This window comes from Macaca mulatta, chromosome 4 (assembly GCF_049350105.2).
Source record: "Macaca mulatta isolate MMU2019108-1 chromosome 4, T2T-MMU8v2.0, whole genome shotgun sequence".
NCBI classification, from domain to species: Eukaryota; Metazoa; Chordata; class Mammalia; order Primates; family Cercopithecidae; genus Macaca; species Macaca mulatta.
The window spans coordinates 146,691,688-146,716,163 of NC_133409.1; the positions used below are offsets into that span (position 1 = coordinate 146,691,688).

The following is a 24,476-nucleotide window of genomic DNA, read 5'->3' on the forward strand; positions in this document are numbered from 1 at the left end:
GGGGCTTCCTTTCTACAGGCAGAGCGCGTTTCTTATGTCACCTGCTTTAAGTCCTGTGTCACAGGAGCATCCTTTTACACCTGCTGTATGGTTTTTCTCTTACTCAGAGTCCTTGGGGGAGGGTTGGAGTATTTGTGGGGAGAGACAACGCGGCGGTGAGATGTACACGCTCCTTTGACGGTGGTAAATCCTAGTAACATAGTCTTAACACTGTTGGTCAGGCATTGAATTTAATGTCCTAATAGGTCTGGCTGCTCCTCTGCCATCTGGCAAGATGTGTCCTCTGTGGTTTTGAGCTTATCGCCTCCTCAAAGGAGAGTCCCCAGTTGCACTCCTGTTTCTATTTGCGTGTTTACCAGCGATCCCCCAGTTCTTTCATTCATCTTAAATCTCAGTGAACACATTGTCTCAGCCCTAGAGGGGTTTTGTTTTGTTTTGTTTTTGAGAAGGAGTCTCGCTCTGTCACCCAAGCTGGAGTGCAAGTGGCATGATCTCAGCTCACTGCAACCTCTGCCTCCTGGGTTCAAGCGATTCTCGTGCCTCAGCCTCCTAAGTAGCTGGAATTACAGGCATGTGCCACCACACCTGGCTCATTTTTGTATTTTTAATAGAGAAGAGGTTTCACCATGTTGGCCAGGCTGGTCTCGAACTCCTGGCCTCAAGTGATCCGCCGGCCTTGGCCTCCCAAAGTGCTGGGATTACAGGTATGAGCCACCGCGCCCGGCCCCCAGAGTTTCTTATATGAGCATGCATATATATATGTATATATAATTTATTGATGTGATTGTTAAAATTGTTAGAATTCTAATTCTAATCAGGTAAAAACAAAAATATGAGTAGGAGAAAGATTTTTCTCACATAGCTGAAAGACCTTTCTGATGTATATTGTTTTGTAGTTGTGATTTATGTTGTATGCTACTATCCAACTATTCGTATTCCCATTGCCTATAGATCAAGGGTCAGAAACTACAGTTTGCTGGCCAAATCTGGTCTCTGCCTGTTTTTGTAAGTACAGTTTAACTGAAACACAGCTGCACCTATTGATTTACATACTGTCTAGAGCAACTTTTGCACTATGAATGACAAGAGTTTAGTAGTTGCAACAGAGATTGGTTCAAATAAGATTGGCTGTGTTTGGAACTAGCACTTGCCAGAATATAGTATTTGCTGTGAAGTGCTGAAGAGAAAAGTAACTTCCTCTTCTTTTTTTTAATGGCATGGTCTAAAACTGCTCACAGTCCTTTTGAAAGACTAAAGAATAGGCCAGGAGCAGTGGCTCATGCCTGTTATCCCAGCACTTTGGGAGGCCAAGGCAGGCGGATCATGAGGTCAGGAGTTCGAGACCAGCCTGGCCAACATAGTGAAACCCTGTCTCTACTAAAAATACGAAAAACTTAGCTGGGCGTGGTGGTGGCCACCTGTAGTCCCAGCTACTCAGGAGGCTGAGGCAGGAGAATCGCTTGAACCCAGGAGGCGGAGGTTGCAGTGAGCTGAGATCATGCCATTGCACTCCAGCCCTGGAGACAGTCGAGACTTTGTCTCAAAAAAAAAAAAAAAAAAACACCAAAGAATATTGGCATCAAAGAACGTAGCCCAGAAGCCTTGCTCTACTACACCAAAGGATAGTACAACCGTAGTACTCTGGCTGTACTACGCCAAAGGGATGGATGGAAATGCTGGAGAGAAGCACTAGACAGTGCTCAGGCACTGCCCCAAACCAGCTCGCAGGCCACCGAGGCCTCCAAGGGAGTGGGAAAGGCACCTGGAGAGCCACCTCCAGAAGGAAAGAAAGAAACCAGCTGTACCAGGGTTTGCTGGAGGGGTTGCTTCCCTTTAAGGATTTGCTTTTCTTTTGTACACCCTGAAGACCGAGTACAAATAATGACACTTTTTTCTCCTAGGGAGGCAAATACATGCAGGCGGTGATTCAGTATGGGAAGATAGTATCCTGGTTAGAGATGGAATATGGTTTATCAGAAAAGGAATCAAAAGCTTCTGAATCATTTCTGCTTGCTGCCTTTCTGAACCTGGCCATGTGCTACCTGAAGCTTAGAGAATACACCAAAGCTGTCGAATGCTGTGACAAGGTAACGCCGTGTCTCCTGTGAGATAGACTTGAGATATTCCAGATCTTTTCTCCATCTCTGTCTTTTGCTTCCTCTCAGCCAAAGATTGAAGGATTTTTCATTTTGTTTTGTTTATTTGAATGTTTAGGATTATTTGTTTCTCAGTATGAATTGGGAAATTGAGCAAGATTTTTATTATAGCCAGACTTTTATGATACCTAGGACTGTTTGTCATAATGCATTCTGAAGAAAAGTTTTGATTAAAATTAAATAATTTTATCCGTGACCTTCCTTATAACTGTAGTATGTATATCAGAGTAGATGTATAACTTCTCAGGTTCAGTTTAATAAGAGCAGATTTAACTTAAGCTTTTCTGGACTTTAACAGACTGCAACTGTTCATATAAAGCATATATGTAGGTCAATTTTTATTATAATCATTTATTCACTGATATGCATAAATAATTTGAAAGGTCCACAGAGCATCAGCAGCCTTTTCATTTTTACATTTGTCTTATTAATACTCTCTTTGGTTTTGAGTGCTTACACACAGTAATAACAATGGTTTATCATCTGTATCGTTATGTGTCATTCTGATATACACCAGCTGATACTATTTTAGGTATCTGGTCTCAGGGTGAACAGTATATATTATACTGTGGGTAAAAGTAAAAACTAATCATTGGATGTATCTTAAAGGTAGACATAAAAGGAAAAGAAAAACAAGGCAACTATTTTGTACATTCTTTGTGAGATTATTTTTTAATTTTGTGGATCAGTGTTTCCTATCGCATCCTGTCTCCCAAGACCGGTTGTTAATTTTATACATATTTTTTCATTTTTTTCATACACAGTGGAGAGAGAGTGTATGTGTGTGTGTGTGTGTTTTGTTTCTGTTTTAGAGACAAGGTGTTGCTATTTTGCCCAGGCTGGTGTGCAGTGGCTATTCATAGGCATGAACATAATGCACTACAGCCTCAAACTCTCAGGCCCAAGCTGTCCTCCCACCTCAGCCTCCTGAGTAGCTGGGATTACAAGTGCATGCCACTACCCCCTGCTAATTTTTAAGTTTATTTTTGTAGAGATGGGTGTCTTCCAAAGAGCTGGGATTAAAGTTGTGAGGTATCACACCCAGCACAGCCTTGACTACATTATTTGTCTGTCTTCTATTGACAGAAGCAGTCATATAGCATCACTGTTAACCCTATTTTTGGCAATAGGAAGCCTGTTCTCCTTTTTTTTTTTTTTTTCTTTTGGAGATGGAGTCTTTCTCTGTTACCCAGGCTGGAGTGCAATGGCACAATCTTGGCTCACTGCAGCCTCCACCTCCCGAGTTCAAGCGATTCTCCTGCCTCAGCCTCCCAAGTAGCTGGGACCACAGATGCCCACCACCACGCCTGGCTAGTTTTTGTATTTTTAGTAGAGACAGCGTTTCACCATGTTGGCCCGGCTGGTCTCGAACTCCTGACCTCAGGTGATTTGCCGCCTCAGCTTCCCAAAGTGCTGGGATTACAGGTGTGAGCCACCACACCCCAGCAATTTTCTTTTAGCTTTGTTGATTATATCATTCTCTTTAAAGAAGGTTTTAATGTTTATGTAGTCAAATTTATCTTCTCCTTTCTAGTTAGAAAAGACTTCCCCACACCAAGATTATAAAAATAACTGAGGCCAGGCACAGTGGTTTACACCTGTGACCTGTAACCCCCAGACTTTCGGAGGCTAAGGCGAGAGGATTGCCTGAGCCCAGGAGGTAGAGGCTGCAGTGAGCTGCGATTGAGGCACTGCCCTCCAGCCGGGGCGACAGAGTGAGACTCTGCCTCAAAAAAATAATTAGATTTTAAATATCTTAAAATAAAAAACAATAGAAACATTTTATGGTTTTTTATATGTAAATATGATTGATCTAGAATTTATTTTTATGCTTACAATATGAGGTTAGAATTTAACTTTTTTTTTTGGAGACAGAGTCTTACTCTGTCACCCACGCTGGAGTGCAGTGGCATGATCTCGGCCCACTCCAACCTCCACCTCCCTGGTTCAAGCAATTCTGCCTCGGCCTCCCAACTAGCTGGGATTACAGTCGCGTGCCACCATGCCTGGCTAATTTTTGTATTTTCAACAGAGACAAGATTTCGCCATGTTGGCCAGGCTGGTCTTGAACTCCTTACCTCAGGTGATCCACCTGCTTCAGCCTCCCAAAGTACTGGGATTACAGGCGTGAGCTACTGCACTCAGCCTTAACTCTTATTTTCTACGTGGATAGCTGCTGTCCTGGCCCCATTTATTTTAAAGTTAACTCTCCACTGATTCATATTACCACCCTTGTCATTTTCAAACGTTTTTATATGCAGACACGTGACTGTTTCTGAATGATTCGTTCTGTTTCACTGAGCTGTTTGTCCACATACTAGTAACCACACTGTCTTAATTTCAGTAGTTTTAAAGTTTGTCTTTTTCTCTGGTAGGACAATGCCTCTTAGTTTTTTCTTTTTTCCCATTTTTTTTCAGCCATTCTTGGGCACTTACTTGTTCCAATGAACTTTAAAATGAACTTCTCAAGAGCCCCCTCTCAAATCTCCTTGGTATCTTTCTAGAAATTGCATTAAATGCAGAAAATAATTTGGGTAGTAAATTTTGATCAGTAGTATATAATTATCTTGAGTCCCATTTTTTAAATACACTTTTTCCATCTCCTTTGGCAAGAGAACTTTGGTAAGCTGTTTGCTGAATTTATTAAAATTCATCCTTTCTAAAATATAAACCATCTATTCCTAGGCCCTTGGACTGGACAGTGCCAATGAGAAAGGCTTGTATAGGAGGGGTGAAGCCCAGCTGCTCATGAACGAGTTTGAGTCAGCCAAGGGTGACTTTGAGAAAGTGCTGGAAGTAAACCCCCAGAATAAGGCTGCAAGACTGCAGATCTCCATGTGCCAGAAAAAGGCCAAGGAGCACAACGAGCGGGACCGCAGGATATACGCCAACATGTTCAAGAAGTTTGCAGAGCAGGATGCCAAGGTGTGTGCAGAGCCCGCTGAATGCAGGTGGATCGAGAGCCTGCCGTGCCCCTTTGATTTTAGGGGACAGGAACAGTTAACCCAAGAGGCTCAAGAGTAGGAAAAACAATTTCCAATCTGATCTGAGGCTGAGTATGCTTTGGATCCAAAGGTTGAGTAGGGCAGTTCTAGTCACCAAAGGCACACGTCGTGAGAGATGAGAAAAGTAAATTCCCTTCAGATGTATTAGATTGGTTCAAAAGTAATTGTGGATTTTACCATTACTTTCAATGGTAAAAACAGCAATTTTGCACCAACTCCCCACCCCCAAGTTAGAATCTCACTCTGTCACCCAGACTAGAGTGCAGTGGTGCTGTCATGGCTCACTGCAGCCTTGACTTCCCTGGTTCAAGTGATCCTCCCACCTCAGCCTCCTGAGTAGCTGGGACAAGCACACCACCACACCCGGCTAATTTTTTTTAATTTTTTGTAAAGATAGGGTTTCACTTTGTTGCCCAGGCTGGTCTCGAACCCCTGGCTTCAAGGAATCCTCCTACTTTGGTCTCCCAAAGTGCTGGGATTATAGACATGAGCCACCATGCCTGGCCCTTTTGTCATTTTTGAAAAATTGTAAACCCATCAGGATTTTTTTTTTTTTCAAGTAATACTTCCTCATTAAGACTTCTGATTTTCCTAGGAAATGGGATGTTATAGGAGCCCCAACATCACGCCTGTTATCTTGAGGGTTGGCAGCCAGGCTGGCAAGTGTGGCAGGAGAGGTCTGTCTGGAGAGAGGGCGGCCTCCCTACAGCATAGTTGGCACTCTGGTCCCGTCCCCAGTCTCCAGGAATGCCCAGACTTCATTATCTCACAGCTGTCCTGTGTGTCAACCAAAGAAAGGTGAAGCTCCCGTAGCACAGCACTGACCTACCCAGCTGGATAACCTAGAGAAGATCGTTGCAATACCCTTGTGTTTGGGACCTGATACACAGTCTGGAGGAGCCAGGAATTATTTCACTTCTTTTTTCTCTGACCTTCTTGATTGCTTATTTCTTCCTTAGGAAGAGGCCAATAAAGCGATGGGCAAGAAGACTTCAGAAGGGGTCACTAATGAAAAAGGAACAGACAGTCCAGCAGCGGAAGAAGAGAAAGCTGAGGGCCACGTATGACGCCACGCCAAGGAGGGAAGAGTCCCAATGAACTCGGCCCCCTCCTCAATGGGCTTTCCCCCAACTCAGGACTGAACAGTGTTTAATGTAAAGTTTGTTATAGTCTATGTGATTCTGGAAGCAAATGGCAAAACCAGTAGCTTCCCAAAAACAGCCCCCCTGCTGCTGCCCGGAGGGTTCACTGAGGGGTGGCATGGGACCACTCCAGGTGGAACAAACAGAAATGACTGTGGTGTGGAGGGAGTGAGCCAGCAGCTTAAGTCCAGCTCATTTCAGTTTCTATCAACCTTCAGTATCTAATTCAGGGTCCCTTGAGATCATCCTAACAATGTGGGGCTGTTAGGTTTTACCTTTGAACTTTAATAGCACTGCAGAAACCTTTAAAAAAATGCGTCATGAATTTATTCTTTCCTACAGTTGGGTAGGGTAGGGGAAGGAGGATGAGCTTGTTTTTTTTTAAATGACTGAAGTGCTATAAATGTCATCTGTTGCTTTTTTTTTTTTTTTTTTTTTTTTTGAGACGGAGTCTCACTCTGCCACCCAGGCTGGAGTGCAGTGGCCGGATCTCAGCTCACTGCAAGCTCCGCCTCCCGGGTTCACGCCATTCTCCTGCCTCAGCCTCCCGAGTAGCTGGGACTACAGGCGCCCGCCACCTCGCCCGGCTAGTTTTTTGTATTTTTTAGTAGAGACGGGGTTTCACCGTGTCAGCCAGGATGGTCTCAATCTCCTGACCTCGTGATCCGCCCGTCTCGGCCTCCCAAAGTGCTGGGATTACAGGCTTGAGCCACCGCGCCCGGCCCATCTGTTGCATTTTTAACCAACAGAACCCACAGTAGAGGGGTCTCATGTCTCCCCAGTTCCACAGCAGTGTCACAGACGTGAAAGCCAGAACCTCAGAGGCCACTTGCTTGCTGACTTAGCCACCCCCCAAAGTCCCCTCCTCAGCCAGCCTCCTTGTGAGAGTGGGTTTCTCCTGCACGAAGCCTGTCCCTGGGGGAGTAATTCTGTCATTCCTAAAACACCTTCAGCAATGATAATGAGCAGATGAGAGTTTCTGGATTACCTTTTCCTATTTTCGATGAAGTTCTGAGATACTGAAATAAGAAAAGAGCAGTCAGAATTGTGCTTTTTCTCCCTCCTCTATTCCTTTAGGAAATCATATTCAATACACAGTACTTCCTCCCAGCATTGCTACTGTTCAGCTGCTTCTTTCATTCTAATCCTTGCTATTAAGAATTTAAGACTTGTTCTTACAATATTTTTGACCTGGAGTGGATCTATTTACATAGCCATTTAGGATCCATGCAGCTTTTTTTGTCTTTTTAAGATTATTGGCTCATAAGCATATGTATACTGGTTTATGGAACTTTATTTACACTCCTCTATCATGCAAAAAAATTTTGACTTTTTAGTACTAAGCTTAATTTTTAAAAAACAAAATCTATAGGGTTGACAAATAAGTAGTTGCTCTTCTCTGGTAGGGGTTTCACCCTCAGGTTTGACACACAGTTGCTCGCTTTTCCTGCCCTGTCAAGCTTCTCTGTTCTGGCGTGAGTTGTGAAAGAGCTGCAGACAGCTTCCCATGCCGGGACCCAGCCAGCAGCCTCAATCTCCAGTACTTGAGCTGAGCATTGAACTAGGGCAAGGCTTAAAATAAATGTGTACATGTAGTTGAATTTCAGTCCTTACGGGTAAACAGATTGAGCATGGCTCTCTATTCCGTCAGCCTAAGAAATACTCATGGGAATGCATTTGGCAACCCAAGGAACCATTTGCTTAAACCTGGAACATCTCACTTTTTTAAATCCTAAAAAACACTGGCAGTTATATTTTAAATTAGTTTTTATTTTTATGGTGGTTTTATCAAAAGACTTTTATTATTAGATTAGGACCCCCTTAAAACCTAAAAATCAAGTTATTACCTTTTATAATACTTTTCTTCTCCACGGAATGAATGGAATCAATTTGTGAGTTTTTTCCTTTAATGATAACTAAAATCCCTCTAATTTCTCATTTATGCTTTTGTCTTTTTTATGAAATATTTCTTTTAAAAGCCCCAGTCTCACCTACGAAATATGAAGAGCAAACGTTGATTTTGCTTACTTGTTAAACTGTTTGGAGAGCTCTGTAGAGTATGGTTCCAGTGAGGCCAAGATTGAAATTTGATACTAAAAAGGCCACCTAGCTTTTTGCAGATAACAAACAAGAAAGCTATTCCAAGACTCAGATGGTGCCAGCTGTCTCTCACGTGTGTATTATGCTTCACCAGGGGGAACTGGCAAGAGTGTGTGTGGGGAGGGAAAGGGAGTGTGAGTGGTTCTGGGCAAATAACTACAGGGTGCCCATTACCATTCAAGAAGACACTTCACGTATTCTGGTATCAAATTCAGTCATCTTAAACAATTTGTGTAGAAGTCCACAGGCATCTTTCAACCTTTTAGGCTGCATATGGATTGCCAAGTCAGCATATGATGAATTAAAGACTTTTTTTTTTTAATCATTTAGATGCACTTTTTTGTGTGTTCTTTAAATAAATCCAAAAAAACAAATGTGACTTCCCATTGTTTTTGGTTTTGCTTAAGTGATTTTCAGGGAAAGCTATATTGGTTAAAAAACCATGGTGGGGGCCAACTTGAAGAAATTAGACATCAGAGAGGTCAAGCTCGGTGGCTCATGCTTGTAATCCCAGCACTTTGGGAGGCTGAGGCAGGTGCATCACCTGAGGTCAGGAGTTCGAGACCAGCCTGGCCAATGTGGTAAAACCCCATCTCTACTAAAAATATAAAAATTAGCCAGGTCTGGTGGTGCACACCTGTAATCCCAGCTACTTGGGAGCCTGAGGCAGGAGAAGTACTTGAACCTGGGAGGTGGAAATTGCAGTCAGCTGAGATTGTGCCATTGCACTCTGGCCTGGGTGACAGAGACTCGGTCTCAAAAAAAAAAAAAAATCAGAAAATTGGCAATGGACAGTATCGTCCTACACTTTGCTCTAAGGTGCACCTGAAACCAACATTGGGGTGAAAGTGGCGGAACAATGCATCACTGCTAAAAAGAACCAAGTAATCAGAAAAATAAAAGGGTTCTGTTTTTTCATTAGCCAGTGGATATTTCACCTTTTAAAGCTGATTTTAAGGTAGGTTCAATTTGCAAAATAAAATTTAACTGTGCCCTTTAATATATGAAACATAAAGTAAGCATATCTCAGGTGGTGGTCTGTATTGAGCGTCCATTTTCTTTCTTAAGTAGCATGTATCATCAGTACCCATCATCACAGACTCTCAAGGCCTAAGGAGATGTCACATATACTGCAAATCCTAATTTTCACACTGCAGAAGAAAGTGGTACGGTGCTGGAAAGGTACTTAGTAGGACCTCTGAGGTCTACAGACAGGTTGATGCAGGTTCTAGTCACCCTTTATTCCCTCTGAATTATTGGCTTCATCTCTGGATTTGAATTATATTTCTCCCTCCTGGCTGTTAAATTATTTGGTGATGAAATAAATTCCTAGCTGGGTGCAGTGGCTTGTGCTTATAATCCTAGCACTTTGGGAGGCCAAGGTGGGCAGGTCGCTTGAGCCCAGGAGTTCGAGACCAGCCTGGGCAACATGGCAAGACCCTCTCTCTACAAAAAGTACAAAAATTAGACGTGATGGTTTGCACCTTTAGGCCCAGTTACAGGCTGAGGTGGGAGGATCACTTGAGCCCTGGGAAGTTGGGGCTGCCGTGGGCCATGATCACGCCACTGCCCTCCAGCCTGGGTGACAGAGCAAGACCCTATCTCAACAGTAATAAATTCCCTTTATTTGCATGCTTTTTTTTCTCTAAGAAAATAATGATCACCCTAGGGACCTTGAGGATGAGCCAGAGAAGATTCCTGGCTGTAAATTTATATCTCAGTAATTCAGAGGCAGCCTGCACAACCTCCAAACATGAGGACTGCCAGTGAAGGGCTTTGTCTAGACTCACTTGGCCTTAGCAGCACACTGAACTCTGCTTTTAGTATGGTACATTTGAACCCTGTATTCTCTGAGACTGGAGACTATCTCCAATATTGGTGACAAAACTCATTGAATTTGAGCCAGTTAGTCAAAATCCTGAAACTCAGAATTTCCCAACCCAGCTGTATATTTTTTCCGTCAGCTGGCTACTTATGCATTTGAATGACAATGGCTGACAAAAGTGCATAAAAGGACGGTCTCTGATGGCTTGAAAAGTTTTGGTAGACTTTCAGTACTTCCCTTCAGATTTTTCTCTACTACATGTCTGACGTGGAGATTTCTGTGGGAGGAGAAGGCACTCTCTGTAATTGCCCAGAATCTCCACGTGTGACCTTAATAATATATGGCAAGAAAGAGACAACATCGTTAAATACAACTCCTAAGATTTTTGACAGCATCTTGTTTGGGTAACTATAGTTAGAACAATTCAAGCACAGTTTATAAGGCAGGGATTGTCTTCTAAAGATGAGGGAACCTTGGAGAATCAAGAATGGGGAGGACCCAGAATGGTGATACAGCCAGCCCATGGCCATCCAGGTCACCTGATGCCCTTGTACCATCTTAAAATAAGTCTTTTTCTAGTATGACGAATGATGCTCTTGGTGTATGGAAGGAGATGTTGGTACTTCCTTAGAATTCCCGCACATTCGGTGGAACTGAAATGGCAGCAGAGCCACAGGCCTCATAGTCTACTTTGGAACAGAGCTATGGTGGGAAGCTCGCCAGCGTGTTAAGCAGAGGCATCTTTTAAAAATACACTTAAGGGGCCAGGGATGGTGGCTCACACCTGTAATCCCAGCACTTTGAGAGGCTGAGGCAGGAGGATTGCTTGAGGCCAGGAGTTCAAGACCAGCCTAGGCAACATAGCAAGACCCCATCACTACAAAAAATATATATATTTAATTAGCTACACATGGTGGTGCACGCCTGTAGTCCCAGCTACTTGAGAGGCTGAGGTGAGAGGATACTTGAGGCCATGAGTTCAAGGCTGCAGTGAGCTATGATCACGCCACTGCACTCCAGCCTGGGCAACAGAGTAAGACCCTGTCTCTAAAATTAGAAAAAAAAAAAAATGTGGCTGCTACATTATTTCCACTTCTCAAATCTCCACAAGGTCATTGGTCCTTGCTAACCCATAACTAAGCAGGGAAGGAATTCTGGGATGTGTGTTTCCATCTTGGCTTAGTTGACACATTGCAAATACACCATGTGGCTAAGCCTTTCTTTTTTGTTTTTGTGTTTGAGAGGGAGTTTTGCTCTTGTTGCCCAGGCTGGAGTGCAATGGCACAATCTCGGCTCACTGCAACCTCCGCCTCCCGTATTCAAGTGATTCTCCTGCCTCAGCCTCCCAAGTAGCTGGGATTACAGGTGTCCGCCACCATGCCCAGCTAATTTTTTTGTATTTTTAGTAGAGATGGGGTTTCACCATGTTGGCCAGGCTGTTCTAGAACTCCTGACCTGAGGTGATCAACTTGCCTTGGCCTCCCAAAACGCTGGGATTACAGGCGTGAGCCACCAGGTTCGGCCTGTGTCTAAGCCTTTCTTGAGGTATTAAATATTTCCAGCCTGGGTCTGCTCTGGGATAACGTGTTTTCATAAGATGAATCCTTATTGTAGGCATTGTTCTTGGCTTAAAGTTATCTCCTTAAAGCTTCTAAGGAAATAAATGGTAAGAATAAATAGTTAATGATGAGTATTTGGGAATGCAATGACTAATTCTAGTGAATGATTTGATGAGTTTGTATTACATCTGCTCACAACCATGTTTCCACACTAAGGACTCCTGAATTTTTTTGTCTTAAAAACTTAGGCCGGGCGCGGTGGCTCAAACCTGTAATCTCAGCACTTTGGGAGGCCGAGACGGGCGGATCATGAGGTCAGGAGATCGAGACCATCCTGGCTAACACAGTGAAACCCCGTCTCTACTAAAAAATACAAAAAACTAGCCGGGCGAGGTGGCGGGCGCCTGTAGTCCCAGCTACTCGGGAGGCTGAGGCAGGAGAATGGTGTGAACCCGGGAGGCGGAGCTTGCAGTGAGCCGAGATCGCGCCACTGCACTCCAGCCTGGGTGACAGCGAGACTCTGTCTCAAAAAATAAAAATAAAAATAAAAAACTTAAACCCATGTATATCCTATTGCCCTTTGTGGATACCAGAGTCTTCCTAACATGACACCAGCCTTTACCTGTAGTGAATAAAATGTGATTCCCCTTCTCCCACTGAGGGATCAGGAACACTGCCTCACTCATCACCATCCTCAGCACCCAATCCGTCATCCCCCATCTAGAACATAGCAGATGCTCAGTAAGTTGGCTTTGTCCCTCCTCTGAAGGCAGCCTCTTGTCTGTATTCCAGTGGCCCTTCACTCCTGTTACCTGAGATGTGGAGGCCAAAGCCCCATGATACTCTGGCTGTCCCTGCAGCCTGATTTTGTGTCTTGAATTATTTTCCTAGTGATGAACCAGCAGCAACTTGAATTTTGGGAGCCCATAACTGTAAAATGGGTCTATGGTCTTCAGGCTACGTTGATCTTAAATCTATTTTTAGTCACAATCGATAACTCAAAGTTTACCAAATAAGAAGATCAAATGTATTTTCCTTAAAAGTATTCTAAGACTACCCCGCCCAGTCTGGTGCCCTGGTCAGCCAGCCCCCAAACATTTCCGGCCCATCTGTTGTGAACCGGATACTGTTCCATTGAGGTGAAAGATGGGGCCCCCTTGGGCTGAGCGACTCGCAGGCAAGTGAAAAATGAGGCAGGCAGACGGCTGCACCACCACAGAGCATCTGCCGTCTGCAGCTGACACCTACAAAATAGGGAACAGCAGGAAACTCAAGCCTGCCTCTCCAGCTCTCCCCACTCATTCAGAGCCACACTGGAGACCGTCAAGCCAGGGCCCACCCCACTGCTGACATCCAGCCCAGTGCTACTGGGCAAGCCCTTCCTCAACGCTGCCCCCAGCTGGCCACTGTTCCACCTCTGTGCTTCTCTCCAAGTATCTGGGCTGCGAAAAGTGCCCAGCCCTACCCTGATCTACACCATCCCTCTTGCCCTGGGCCCAGCCAGGATGGTTTCTCCTGGTGGCAGGATGTTCATCTCTTTGGCACACCAGGCAGAAGTCTGGGAGCAGAGAGCTATGTCCTTATATCTGTTTTTCAGTTACCTGCCTACTGGAATACAGCTGCAAAAAACCAGTTTCCTTTATTTACAAGGCAACTGTACAGATACACCACACCTAACTTTGTTTACTACATGGTCACTAGCATGTACTGAATTTCAAGGAAATATGTTTTTGCTACATCTTAATTAGCACTACCCCCTTAGGTGAAATTTGGGCTAGGTGCAGTGGCTCACACCTGTCATTGCAGCACTTTGGGAGGCCAAGGCAGGAGGATCACTTGAAGCCAGGAGTTTGAGACTAGCCTGGGAAACAAAGCAAGACCCTGTCTCTATTTTAAAATCAGCCGGGCATGATGGCGCACGCCTGTAGTCTCTGCTACTCAGATGAGGCGGGAGGATTGCTTGAGCTCAGGAGGTCGAAGCTGCAGTGAGCTGTGATCATGCCACTGCACTCCAGCCTGGGTGATAGAGTGAGACCCTGCCTCAAATAAATAAATAAATAAATAAATAGGCCAGGCGCAGTGGCTCATGCCTGTAATCCCAACACTTTGGGAGGCTGAGGTGGGTGAATCATGAGATCAGGAGATCAAGACCATCCTGGTTAATACAGTGAAACCCTGTCTCTACTAAAAATACAAAAAATTAGCTGGGCATGGTGACGGGCGCCTGTAGTCCCAGATACTCAGGAGGCTGAAGCAGGAGAATGGCATGAACCTGGGAGGCGGAGCTTGCAGTGAGCTGAGATTGTGCCACTGCACTCCAGCCTGGGCCATAGAGTGAGACTCCATCTCAAAAAATAATAAATAAATAACTTCCTGACAGTTCTGGGAACCCTCACCTCTTTGTCACCAACACACTTCCCCTGCAGAGAAAGCTACACTGCTTGAGTGAGTTGGTAAATGCTTCTCTCTCTCCCCACTCTGTCTCTCACAAAGTCACGCAAGGCTTTCTACATGGGCTTCTAAACTTTCTCTGAACCCAGCCATGTCTGGTTGACAAGAAGCAGATTGTAATAAGACAGTACAGTGAGGTTTGCACCCTTCTACCCTTCAGCTGTTACCAAATGTAACAGTAGGTAAACAAATAAACCAAGCCACCCTCAGGCTGCAAGTCTGGGCCTCAGAACCAAGTTATAACCTGAGACAACCCCAGTTGACTGGATGATCACCAAGACCAGACTTCCTACAGAGTGCTGCCCGCTTCTGCAGTGTGATTTCTTAGGTGATAACTGCAAAACAGGGCCCCTCATAAGGTCCTCATCAGGACCTCCTCAGTCTGAGGAAGCCAGAGCCTCCAATGTTTGGCAAGAGCACTGGTTTGGGTCCAGCTCTGTGTTGGGATATCTTGTTTCCTCACCCATGAAATAACAATGGCTAATATTTATACAACTATTTAAATTATAGTAGAAAACACATACCATGATATTTATCATCTTAACAATTTTTCAGGGTTTTTTTTTTTCTTTTTTGACACAGAGTCTCGTTCTGTTGCCCAGGCTGGAGTGCAGCGGCATGATCTTGGCTCATTGCAACCTCTACCTCCCGGGTTCAAGCAATTCTTGCTCCTCAGCCTCCCAAGTAACTGGGCATGGGCCACCATACCTGGCTTTTTTGTATTTTTAGTAGAGATGGGATTTCATCATGTTGGCCAGGCTGGTGTTAAATACAGTAAGAAGTTCTTCTTCAAAGGTTTATCTTGTTTCAGTTTCCTTGTCCTCTGTTCCCTGCTTTCAAGGCCAGACTTCCTTACTTTGTGTCCCCCTGCCCTGGTAAACAACCTTCCCGCCAGTCCTTGTCTACAGAGCCCAAATTCCACATCTGCTACCCACACTGTGAATTACCCCTCCCATCGCAATGACCCTTCCTGCGGAAACTGTCCCCCACCCCTGCAAGTGTAACCACATTCCTGCACTTTTCAAGTTAGCCAACTGGGTTCAGCTTAGATTGATCCAGCTCCAGCCAATGGAGACAGGACACAGCAGCAGGGACAAGCTGCGTTAGGAATAAAAACCCTTCCCTCCTTTGTTCGGGGTGCTTTCATGGCAACCAGACCTACGAGAAGCACCCTTCTGCAGAAGCAAATTTGCCTTGCTGAGAGATCCTTTGTCTCAGTGCTAGTTCTTCTTTGCAGCACCAAGCATTTGTTTCCAACAAATTTGGTGGCCCGTATGAGGACCTCATTCTCCTCCGGGAAAGGGTCTCTGATCACCTCTTGTGAGGAGATGCGTCCCGCTGCCTTATTGTGGTAGCCTCAGGGGTAAACAAAAAAGTCTACCCCAAATAAACCCAGATTCTCAGCAACACGGGAAGAAAAGATCTGCAGTTACCATGGTGACCAGGTAACTCTAGGCACAGACCAAGGTAAGAAAAACTGTGGGGGTGGGGAAGTACTTCCTTGGTGGTCGGGACAGTTTGGAGGTTAAAAGTGTGTGAATGAGACACACAAGTAAGTGCAAAGCGAGTGTGGAGTAAAAGGAGTGCAAGAAATCTCCAGTGTGGGGGTTGAGCCTCCAGGGAAAGTGAGCAAAAAAGAAAAAAAATCTCTAGTAAAAGAGATTGAGCCACACACACACTCAGGTTGAGCCTCCAGGGAAAAGGGTGCAAGAAATCTCTCATACGAGAGACGGAGCCCCCATTAACTTCCAGGATGGGAAATACCCCTAGTAAAACAGGAACTACAAAGGACCAAACATAAGGAAAAGCAACAGATGATAAAATAATGTTGTTTTATTTGGACCAAAGAACCTATTCTTTTTTTTTTTTTTTTTGAGACAGAGTCTCGCTCTGTCACCCAGGCTGGAGTGCAGTGGCCGGATCTCAGCTCACTGCAAGCTCCGCCCCCCGGGTTTACGCCATTCTCCTGCCTCAGCCTCCCGAGTAGCTGGGACTACAGGCGCCCGCCACCTCGCCCGGCTAGTTTTTTGTATTTTTTAGTAGAGACGGGGTTTCACCGTGTTCGCCAGGATGGTCTCGATCTCCTGACCTAGTGATCCGCCCGTCTCGGCCTCCCAAAGTGCTGGGATTACAGGCTTGAGCCACTGCGCCCGGCCTTCAAGAACCTATTCTTAAACGTTCAGTTTTCTGGCCAAGGTTTGGGTCAAATAAGGATTAGATTTGTCAACTTTTAATAAAGTATGTAAATAACCAAAGCCCTGCCTCCCGGGAAGCAGCAGACTACGCCCTGCGCTGGTGGCAGGGACCTGTCCTCCTCCATCCCCTAAAAACTGCAGGAAACAAGCCAGAAAATACCTCCCCTAAGGAAATTAAAATCCCTAACCCCAAACAATCCACTAGCATGTGGGATTCAAAATTTCCCTTTCCCCTCCTCCTCAAAAAAGTCTACCCCAACCCTTTTTCCCTTAAGCGAAGTGCCTCTAGGAGGAGGGGGAAACTGGCTTTGTAAATGCCCCCTTAACTAGTTCAGAGGTCAGAAACCTAAGGAAGAAACTTAAACCACTATTAGATGATCTTTTTAGGGTTGCGGATCAAATTAACCAATTTTTAGGACCACACGTATATACTTGGGCTGAGCTAATGTCCATCTTAAGTATTCTCTCTTTGGGGGAGGAAAGAACCATGATCTGGCCAGGCGTGGTGGCTCAAGCCTGTAATCCCAGCACTTTGGGAGGCCGAGACGGGTGGATCACGAGGTCAGGAGATCGAGACCATCCTGGCTAACATGGTGAAACCCCGTCTATACTAAAAAAATATATACAAAAAATTAGCTGGGCATGGTGGCGGGCACCTGTAGTCCCAGCTACTCGGGAGGCTGAGGCAGGAGAATGGCGTAAACCCGGGAGACAGAGCTTGCAGTGAGCTGAGATCCGGCCACTGCAGTCCAGCCTGGGCGACAGAGTGAGCCTCTGTCTCAAAAAAAAAAAAAAAGAACCATGATCTGCAGGGCGGCTGTGACAGTCTGGGAGTGCAAACACCCTCCCAGTCAAAATCTCCCTGCAGCAGAACAAAAATCATCGGCCCAAAACCCCCAGTGGGATAATAACAGTGCAGCCCACCGAGAAAACATGAAAGGTCCTAGGAAAATGATAGTTAAAGGGATTCGGGAATCAGTGCCTCAAACCCAAAAGATTTCCCGACATTTAATATGCAGAAAGGAAAAAACAAAGGGCCCATGGAGTTTTTAAACAGACTCAAAGAACAGGTAAGAAAATATACAGGCTTAAACCTAAAGGATTCCCTTGGACAGGGGATGTTAAAGCTCCATTTTGTTACTAATAGCCAAATATCACAAAGAAATTACAAAAAATAGAGAATTGGAAAGATCAACCTATAGAGGGAGTCAGGGAGCAAGAGAAAAAGAGGCAAAGAGAGACAGAGAGGCAAGGAGAGACAGAGAGACAAAGAGAGACAGAGAGGCAGAAAGAGAAAGAGAGAGAGGGAGGAAAAGATAGAGAGCCAGATGGAGAGCGAGAGAGAGGCAGAGAAAGAAAGAAGACAAATGTTTCAAATGTAAAAGAATAGGTCACTTCAAAAGATAATGTCCCAAATGGGAAAAAGAAACAAAAGTCATATATAAAAGCAGATCAGCTAATATTAAATTTCTGTTAATTCCAGAGGCAAGAACAAACCTATTAAGGAGAGATCTAATGCTGAAATTTGGCTTAAGCCACTATATTAATCAGGGAAAATTTCTCACCTCCCTAAACTTACTCACCACCACAGATGAAAAGCGTATTCATCCTGATACATGGTCAAAAAAAGGAAATCGAGAGAAATTATGAGTTCCTCCAATCGAGGTCAAATTTTAAAATCCTGGGAAAATAGTAAAAAGAAAACCCTTCCTTTGAAAGCTGGGGAAATAATCTAGCTGACCAAATAGAAAGCGAGCTGCCTTTTCCCGAGTGGTACCCATTTTCCATTTAGCCCCTTGCCTCCCCTTCCAGCTGCTGTCCCCATCTTCTCCCATAAAGACCAAAAAAAGGTTAAAGGAAATAGGAGCCAAGAAAAGCTCAGAGGGAAGGTGGGTACTACCAGATGGGAGGAAAATGTTGTCTAAACCTCTCATGAGGGAAATATTGTCGCAGCTCCATCAAGGATCTCACTGGGGACCTCAAGCCATGTGCAGTGCAGTCCTCAGAGTTTACGGGTGTATAAGAATATATACTCTTGCTAAGCAAGTAGTAGATAGTTACAGGGTGTGCAGAAAAACTAATAAACAAACCCTAAAAAGGCAACCTCCTGGGGGCAAAAATCCAGGGCTAAGACCATTCCAAAGTGCTCAAATTAATTACACCGAGATGCCCCCAATCGGTTGCCTGAAGTACTTATAGGTAATAGCAGACCACTTCACTCACTGGGTAGATACTATTCCATTCTCAAGTGCAACTTAGTTAAAAACATTATACCCTGGTTTGGACTAATAGAAAACATGGATTCAGATAATGGAGCCCATTTCACTGCACATGTCATTAAAAATCTAGCCCAGGTGCTAGACATAAAATGGGAATGCCATATCCCTTGGCAGGAAGGGTAAAAAGAATGAACCAGACTCTTAAAAAACCAGCTAACCAAATTAATCCTAGAAACCCAGCTACCCTGGACTAAATGTCTCCCCATTGCCTTGTTAAGAATCAGAACCATCCCTTGGAAAGATATCAGCTTATCCCCTTATAAAATGTTATATGGGCTATCTTATTTACACATTCCACTACTGACATTCCTACACTTAAAAGATCAGTTTCTCAAAAATTATGCACTTGGTCTATCTTCCACTTTCTCTTCTCTTAAAACCAAAAGTCTCTTAGCACAGGTGCCGCCCCTGGAATTCCCAGGACATCAACATCAGCTGAGATCACGTCCTCATCAAAGGGTGGAAAAAAGGAAAGCTTGAACCAGCTTGGGAAGGACCTTATCTAGTACTCCTGGCCACTGAAACTGCAGCCCGAACAGCGAAAAAAGGATGAACTCATCATACTCGAGTGAAAAAACATCGCCACCTCCGGAGTCACGGGCCACTATTCCAGGGGAAAGTCCTACCAAACTAAAGCTAAGAAAAGCCTAACCCTCCTATATCTACTATATTATTCTACCGTCTTTTCCCACTTCGTAGCTAGTCACCTTATGATTATCATAACTAAATCAAGCCTACCTCAAGTTATCACTTTTATGCTTGCCTCATTCTGCCCTGAAGGATCTCCAAAACCAAAGAAAGTTAGTCTCTATCAGTAAGTACCTTTGCCCCTCCAAAATAAACAAAACTGCTAATAATCATAAAACTTGTACCAGATGTGCACACAGCGCGGGGTGGAGGTTCTGTCATGGTTAGGGAGATGAACTCTGGACCACCAAATATCAAGGCTAGACCTCCCCAGCAGGAGGTTGCATTAATCTAAAGCCCTACATCCACCTTACCAAAGGCATAACTCCCTGTAATTGTCAGCCTTAGCAGTGTCACCCTGTACAAATCTTTATCGCTGTCCCCACCTCCACTGATACTAACCCCACTCTAAGGCATTTCTATGGCCTAAAAGCTAATTTTCGTTCTGGGACAGATGCAATAGGATCTTTTGAAATGCGCTTCATTGATCCCCCACCCCCTTCCCTTTCTCCTTCTCCAGACCCTTCTTTCAATCAAACTGTTAATTTTTCCAATAACAAAGCCATAGTCGACATTATAAACATTAGAGATTTAAAACAAACTTTAGCAGTTGAGACAGGATACCAAAATGCAAATGCCTGGTTGGAATGGGTTAAATATTCTGTTCGCACACTAAATAAAAGCAACTGTTACCCTTGTGCAAGACAGGCCAGGGGCTCAAATAGTCCCTTTCCCACTCGGATGGTCTTCTAACGAATTGGGCATAAGCTGCACGGTAAGTTTCTTCCAAAACCCCACAACCTGGGGCAGCAAGCCACACAAGACTCTCACTGCTGTTCCCCAAAGTCAGAGGCTCTGCGGATCAGCCCCCAGGGGCCATCCGGCCTCCAGCCTCAGATGTTAATTTTGCCTCGTGTCTCTCACAGCAGGGGGAGAAATTAATGTCTCTCAAAGACCTAAAAGGGTGCAGCGAGACTAAGCCTTTCCAGAACTTACCAGTCAAGCTGCCCTTACTCACTCCCGAGCAGACGTGTGGTGGTATTGCGGGAAACTACTATTAAGTTCTCTGCCGAGTAATTGGAGTGGCACTTGTGCTCCAGTTCAATTGGCCATCCCTGTCACCCTGGCATTCCGCCAACACAGTAAGCAAGAAAGTCAGAACCGAGTTTAAAAAAAAAAAAAAAGGGCTTCACCGGATCTTTTAACCCTCACGTTTATATAGACGCTATTAGAATTCCACAAAGAGTAACAGATAACTTTAAAGCCCAGAATCAAATAGCTGCAGGATTTTAATCTGTGCTGTTTCAGTTGTCAACTATAAACAAAAATGTAGATTACACAAATTACGTTTATTACAACCAACAACGATTTGTTAATTATACTAGAGATACTATGATAGCTGAACAATTAGGACCCACCAGTCAAATGGCCTGGGAAAACAGAATAGCATTCAACATAATACTAGCGAAAGAGGTTGGAGTCTGTGTCATGATGAAAGTCCAATGTTACACTTTTATCCCTAATAACACAGCCCCCAACAAAACAACAACAAAGGCTTTGCAAGGCCTAACCTCCTCATCCAACAAGTTAGCAAATCTTCTAGACTAAACGGCCCCTTCACAAATTTAATGGGAAATTGGTTCAGCAAACGGAAGGGACTTATGTCCTCAATCCCAACCTCTCTTACCATGGAAATAGGGTTGCTTATTCTTGTAGGATGCTGTATCATACCCTGTGCCCAAGGATTAATACAAAAGCTTGTTAAAACAGCTCTCACCAAAACCTCCCTCAATCCTCCTTTTCCTCCTTATTCAAATAAGCTTTTTCTTTTAAAAGACCACGTAAAACAACAGAGCCAAATTATATTTTAAAAGTTTGAAGAAGCACTATAAAATATTGAAGGGAGGAACTGTTAAATACAGTAAGAAGTTCTTCTTCAAAGGTTTATCTTGTTTCAGTTTCCTTGTCCTCTGTTCCCCGCTTTCAAGACCAGACTTCCTTACTCTGTGTCCCCCTGTCCTGGTAAACGACCTTCCCGCCAGTCCTTATCTACAGAGCCCACATTCCACATCTGCTACCCACTCTGTGAATTACCCCTCCTGCCGCTATGGCCCTTCTGGCGGAAACTGTCCCCCACCCCTGCCAGTGTAACCACATTCCTGCACTTTTCAAGTTAGCCAACTGGTTCAGCTTAGATTGTGCAATCCAACTCCAGCCAATGGAGACAGGACACAGTAGCGGGGACAAGCTGCATTAGGAATAAAACCCCTTCCCTCCTTTGTTCAGGGTGCTCTCGTGGCGACCAGACCTACGAGAAGCACCCTTCTGCAGAAGCAAATTTGCCTTGCTGAGAGATCCTTTGTCTCAGTGCTGGTTCCTCTTTGTGGCAGCGAGCATTTGTTTCCAACAACTGGTCTCAAACTCCTGACCTCAGGTGATCCACTCACCTCGGCCCCCCAAAGGACTGGGATTACAGGTGCAAGCCACTGTGCCCCGCTTGTTTTTTTGAAACAGGGCCTTGCTCTGTCACCCAGGCTGGAGTGCAGTGGCACACGCATGGCTCACTGTAGCCTTGACCTCCCAGGCTCAAGTGATCCTCCCACCTCAGCCTCCCAAGTAGCTATGACCACAGGCACACACCACCATGCACAGCTATATTTTTTGTTGTTGTTGTTGCTGTATTTTTAGTAGAAATGGGTTTTTGCCATGTTGCTCAGGCTGGTCTCAAACTCCTGGATTCAAGTGATCCTCCTGTCTTGGCCTCCCAAAGTGCCCAGCCTAAACAGTTTTCAATGCACAGTTAACTATATTGACATTGTGCAACCAATCTCAAACTTTTTCATCTTACGAAACTCACACTGCACCCATTAAACAACTCCCCATTCCCCTTCCCCCCAGTCCCTGGCAACCACCATCCTACCGTTTCTATGCATGTGACTGCTCTAGGTTCCACAGATAAGTGGAATGCTATGGTATTTATCCTTTTGTGACTGGCATATTTCACTTAGCATAATGTCCTCAAGGTTCATCCATGTTGCAGCATCTGTCAGAATTTTTTCCAGCCTGTCCCTGGATCTAAGAAAGGAATGTTTTCATTTTTTAAGGCTGAATCATGCATTGTACATATACATATATCATGTTTTGTCTATTCATCTGTCAATGGGTGCCTGGATGTTTCCACCTTTGGCTATTGTGAATAATGCTTCTATGAACGTGTCTACACAAATATCTCCTAGAGACCTTGCTTTTAATTATTTTGGTTCTATGCCCTCAAGTAGAATTGCTGGATCAAAGGGTAACTCTATTTTGAATTTTTTGAGGAACCGTCATACAGTTTCCACAGCAGAGGCACCATTTTACACCCCCAGTAACAGTGCTCAAGGATCCCAGTTGCCCACGTCCTCACCAACACTTGTTATTTTCTGTTCTTAGAGCAGCCATTCTAGTGAGTGTGAGATGTTACCCCTTTGTGGTTCTGATTTGCATTTGCCAGAAAGTTAGCGACATGGAGCATCTTTTCATATGCTTGTTGACCATTTGTGTATCACCTTCAGAGAAATGTCTAATCAAGTCTTTCCCCCCTTTTTTTCCTTCTGTTTTTTAGAGACAGGGTCTTGCTGTGGCACCCAGGCTTGAGTACAGTGATGTGATCATAGCTCACTGTAACCTCAAACTCCTGGGCTCAAGTGATCTCCACACTTCAGCCTCCTGAGTAGCTGGGGTTACAGGCGTGCACCACCACATCCTGCTTTTTGTTTTCATCGACAGAGTCTCACTGTTGCCCAGACTGGTCTCGAATTCCTGGACTCAAGTGATGCTCCCACCTTGGCCTCCCAAAGTGCTGGGATTACAGGCATGAGCTACCACACTGGGCATTTGCCCATTTTTTATTTGTTTTGTTGTTGTTGTTGTTTCTTTCTTTCTTTTTTTTTTTTTTTTTTGTCATTGAGTAACAATAGCTAATATATATTACGCTCACATTATGTTCCAGAAAGTATACTCAGGGCCGAGCTGAGATGTGGCAACCCTGACAAATTCACAATTTGGTCACCTTTCAAACCTATAGTCTTTAAATATTCGCTAAACATTTATGGGGTAGGGGTGGGAAGGTGGACAGGGAGAAACTGATATCCTATTATTAAAAATCATATATAGGCCAGGCACCGTGGCTCACGCCTGTAATCCCAGCACTTTGGGAGGCTGAGGTGGAAAGACTGCTTGAGCCCAGGAGTTTGAGACCACCCTGGGCAACACAGTGAGACCTCGTCTCTACAAAAAATTTTAAAATTAGCTGAGAGTGGTGGTGCACGCCTGTAGTTCCAGCTACTTGGAAGGCTAAAGTGGGAGGGTCACTTGAGCCCAGGAGTTAGAGGGTGCAGGGGGCTATGATGGTGTCACTGCACTCCAGCCTGGTTGACAGAGCAAGACCCTGACTCAAACGAAAAGAAAAGAAAAAATCATATAGAAACACACTAATTCATTCCTCCTGGATGCAGTAGAGTCAATGTTTGAAGAAAAGCTTTTTTTTGACAAAATCTTTCCCACTTTTCTGAGATTCTTGTTCTCTCTTCTCTTCTTGTCTCTGATTTTCCAAACTAGATAACTTTCAGAAGGCTTGTTCAGGGGCTTACATTTTTTTTTTTTTTTTTTTAAAGACAGAGTCACTCTGTTGCCCAGGCTGGAGTGCAGTGGTGCAATCTCAGCTCACTGCAACCTCCACCTCCTGGGTTCAAGCAATTCTCTTGCCTCAGCCTCCCAAGTAGCTGGGAATTTCAGGCGTGCGCCACCATGCCCAGCTAATTTTTGTAGTTTTAGTAGAGACGGGTTTCACCATGTTGACCAGGCTGGTCTTGAACTCCTGACCTCAAGTGATCCATCCACCTGCCTCAGCCTCCCAAAGTGCTGGAATTACAGGCATGAGCCACCACACCCAGCCTAGAGACTTAGAATTCCAGTAATGAAATGAATCACTCCTTTCCAGTAACCAGCACTAGGCCACGTATTCATCAGCCTCACAGTTTCAGCAGAGCGCCCTGCCATTCTCACTGAGAATGCGACACATGGAAAGACAGGCAGG

General features: G+C 44.6%; 1 protein-coding gene across 8 annotated transcripts in view; it reads left to right on the forward strand.

Annotated features, from left to right (window-relative positions):
• Positions 1-8,777, forward strand: part of FKBP5 (FKBP prolyl isomerase 5) — a 162,384-nt gene extending 153,607 nt beyond the window's left edge. For all 8 annotated transcript variants that reach the window (XM_078000277.1, XM_078000278.1, XM_078000281.1 and 5 more), the window contains 3 exons: positions 1,902-2,087; positions 4,842-5,081; positions 6,121-8,777. In XM_078000277.1, coding sequence (XP_077856403.1) covers positions 1,902-2,087; positions 4,842-5,081; positions 6,121-6,228 — 534 coding nt within the window. In that variant the 3' untranslated portion in view covers positions 6,229-8,777. The remainder of the gene's footprint in view (positions 1-1,901; positions 2,088-4,841; positions 5,082-6,120) is intronic.
• Positions 8,778-24,476: the final 15,699 nt, after the last annotated feature.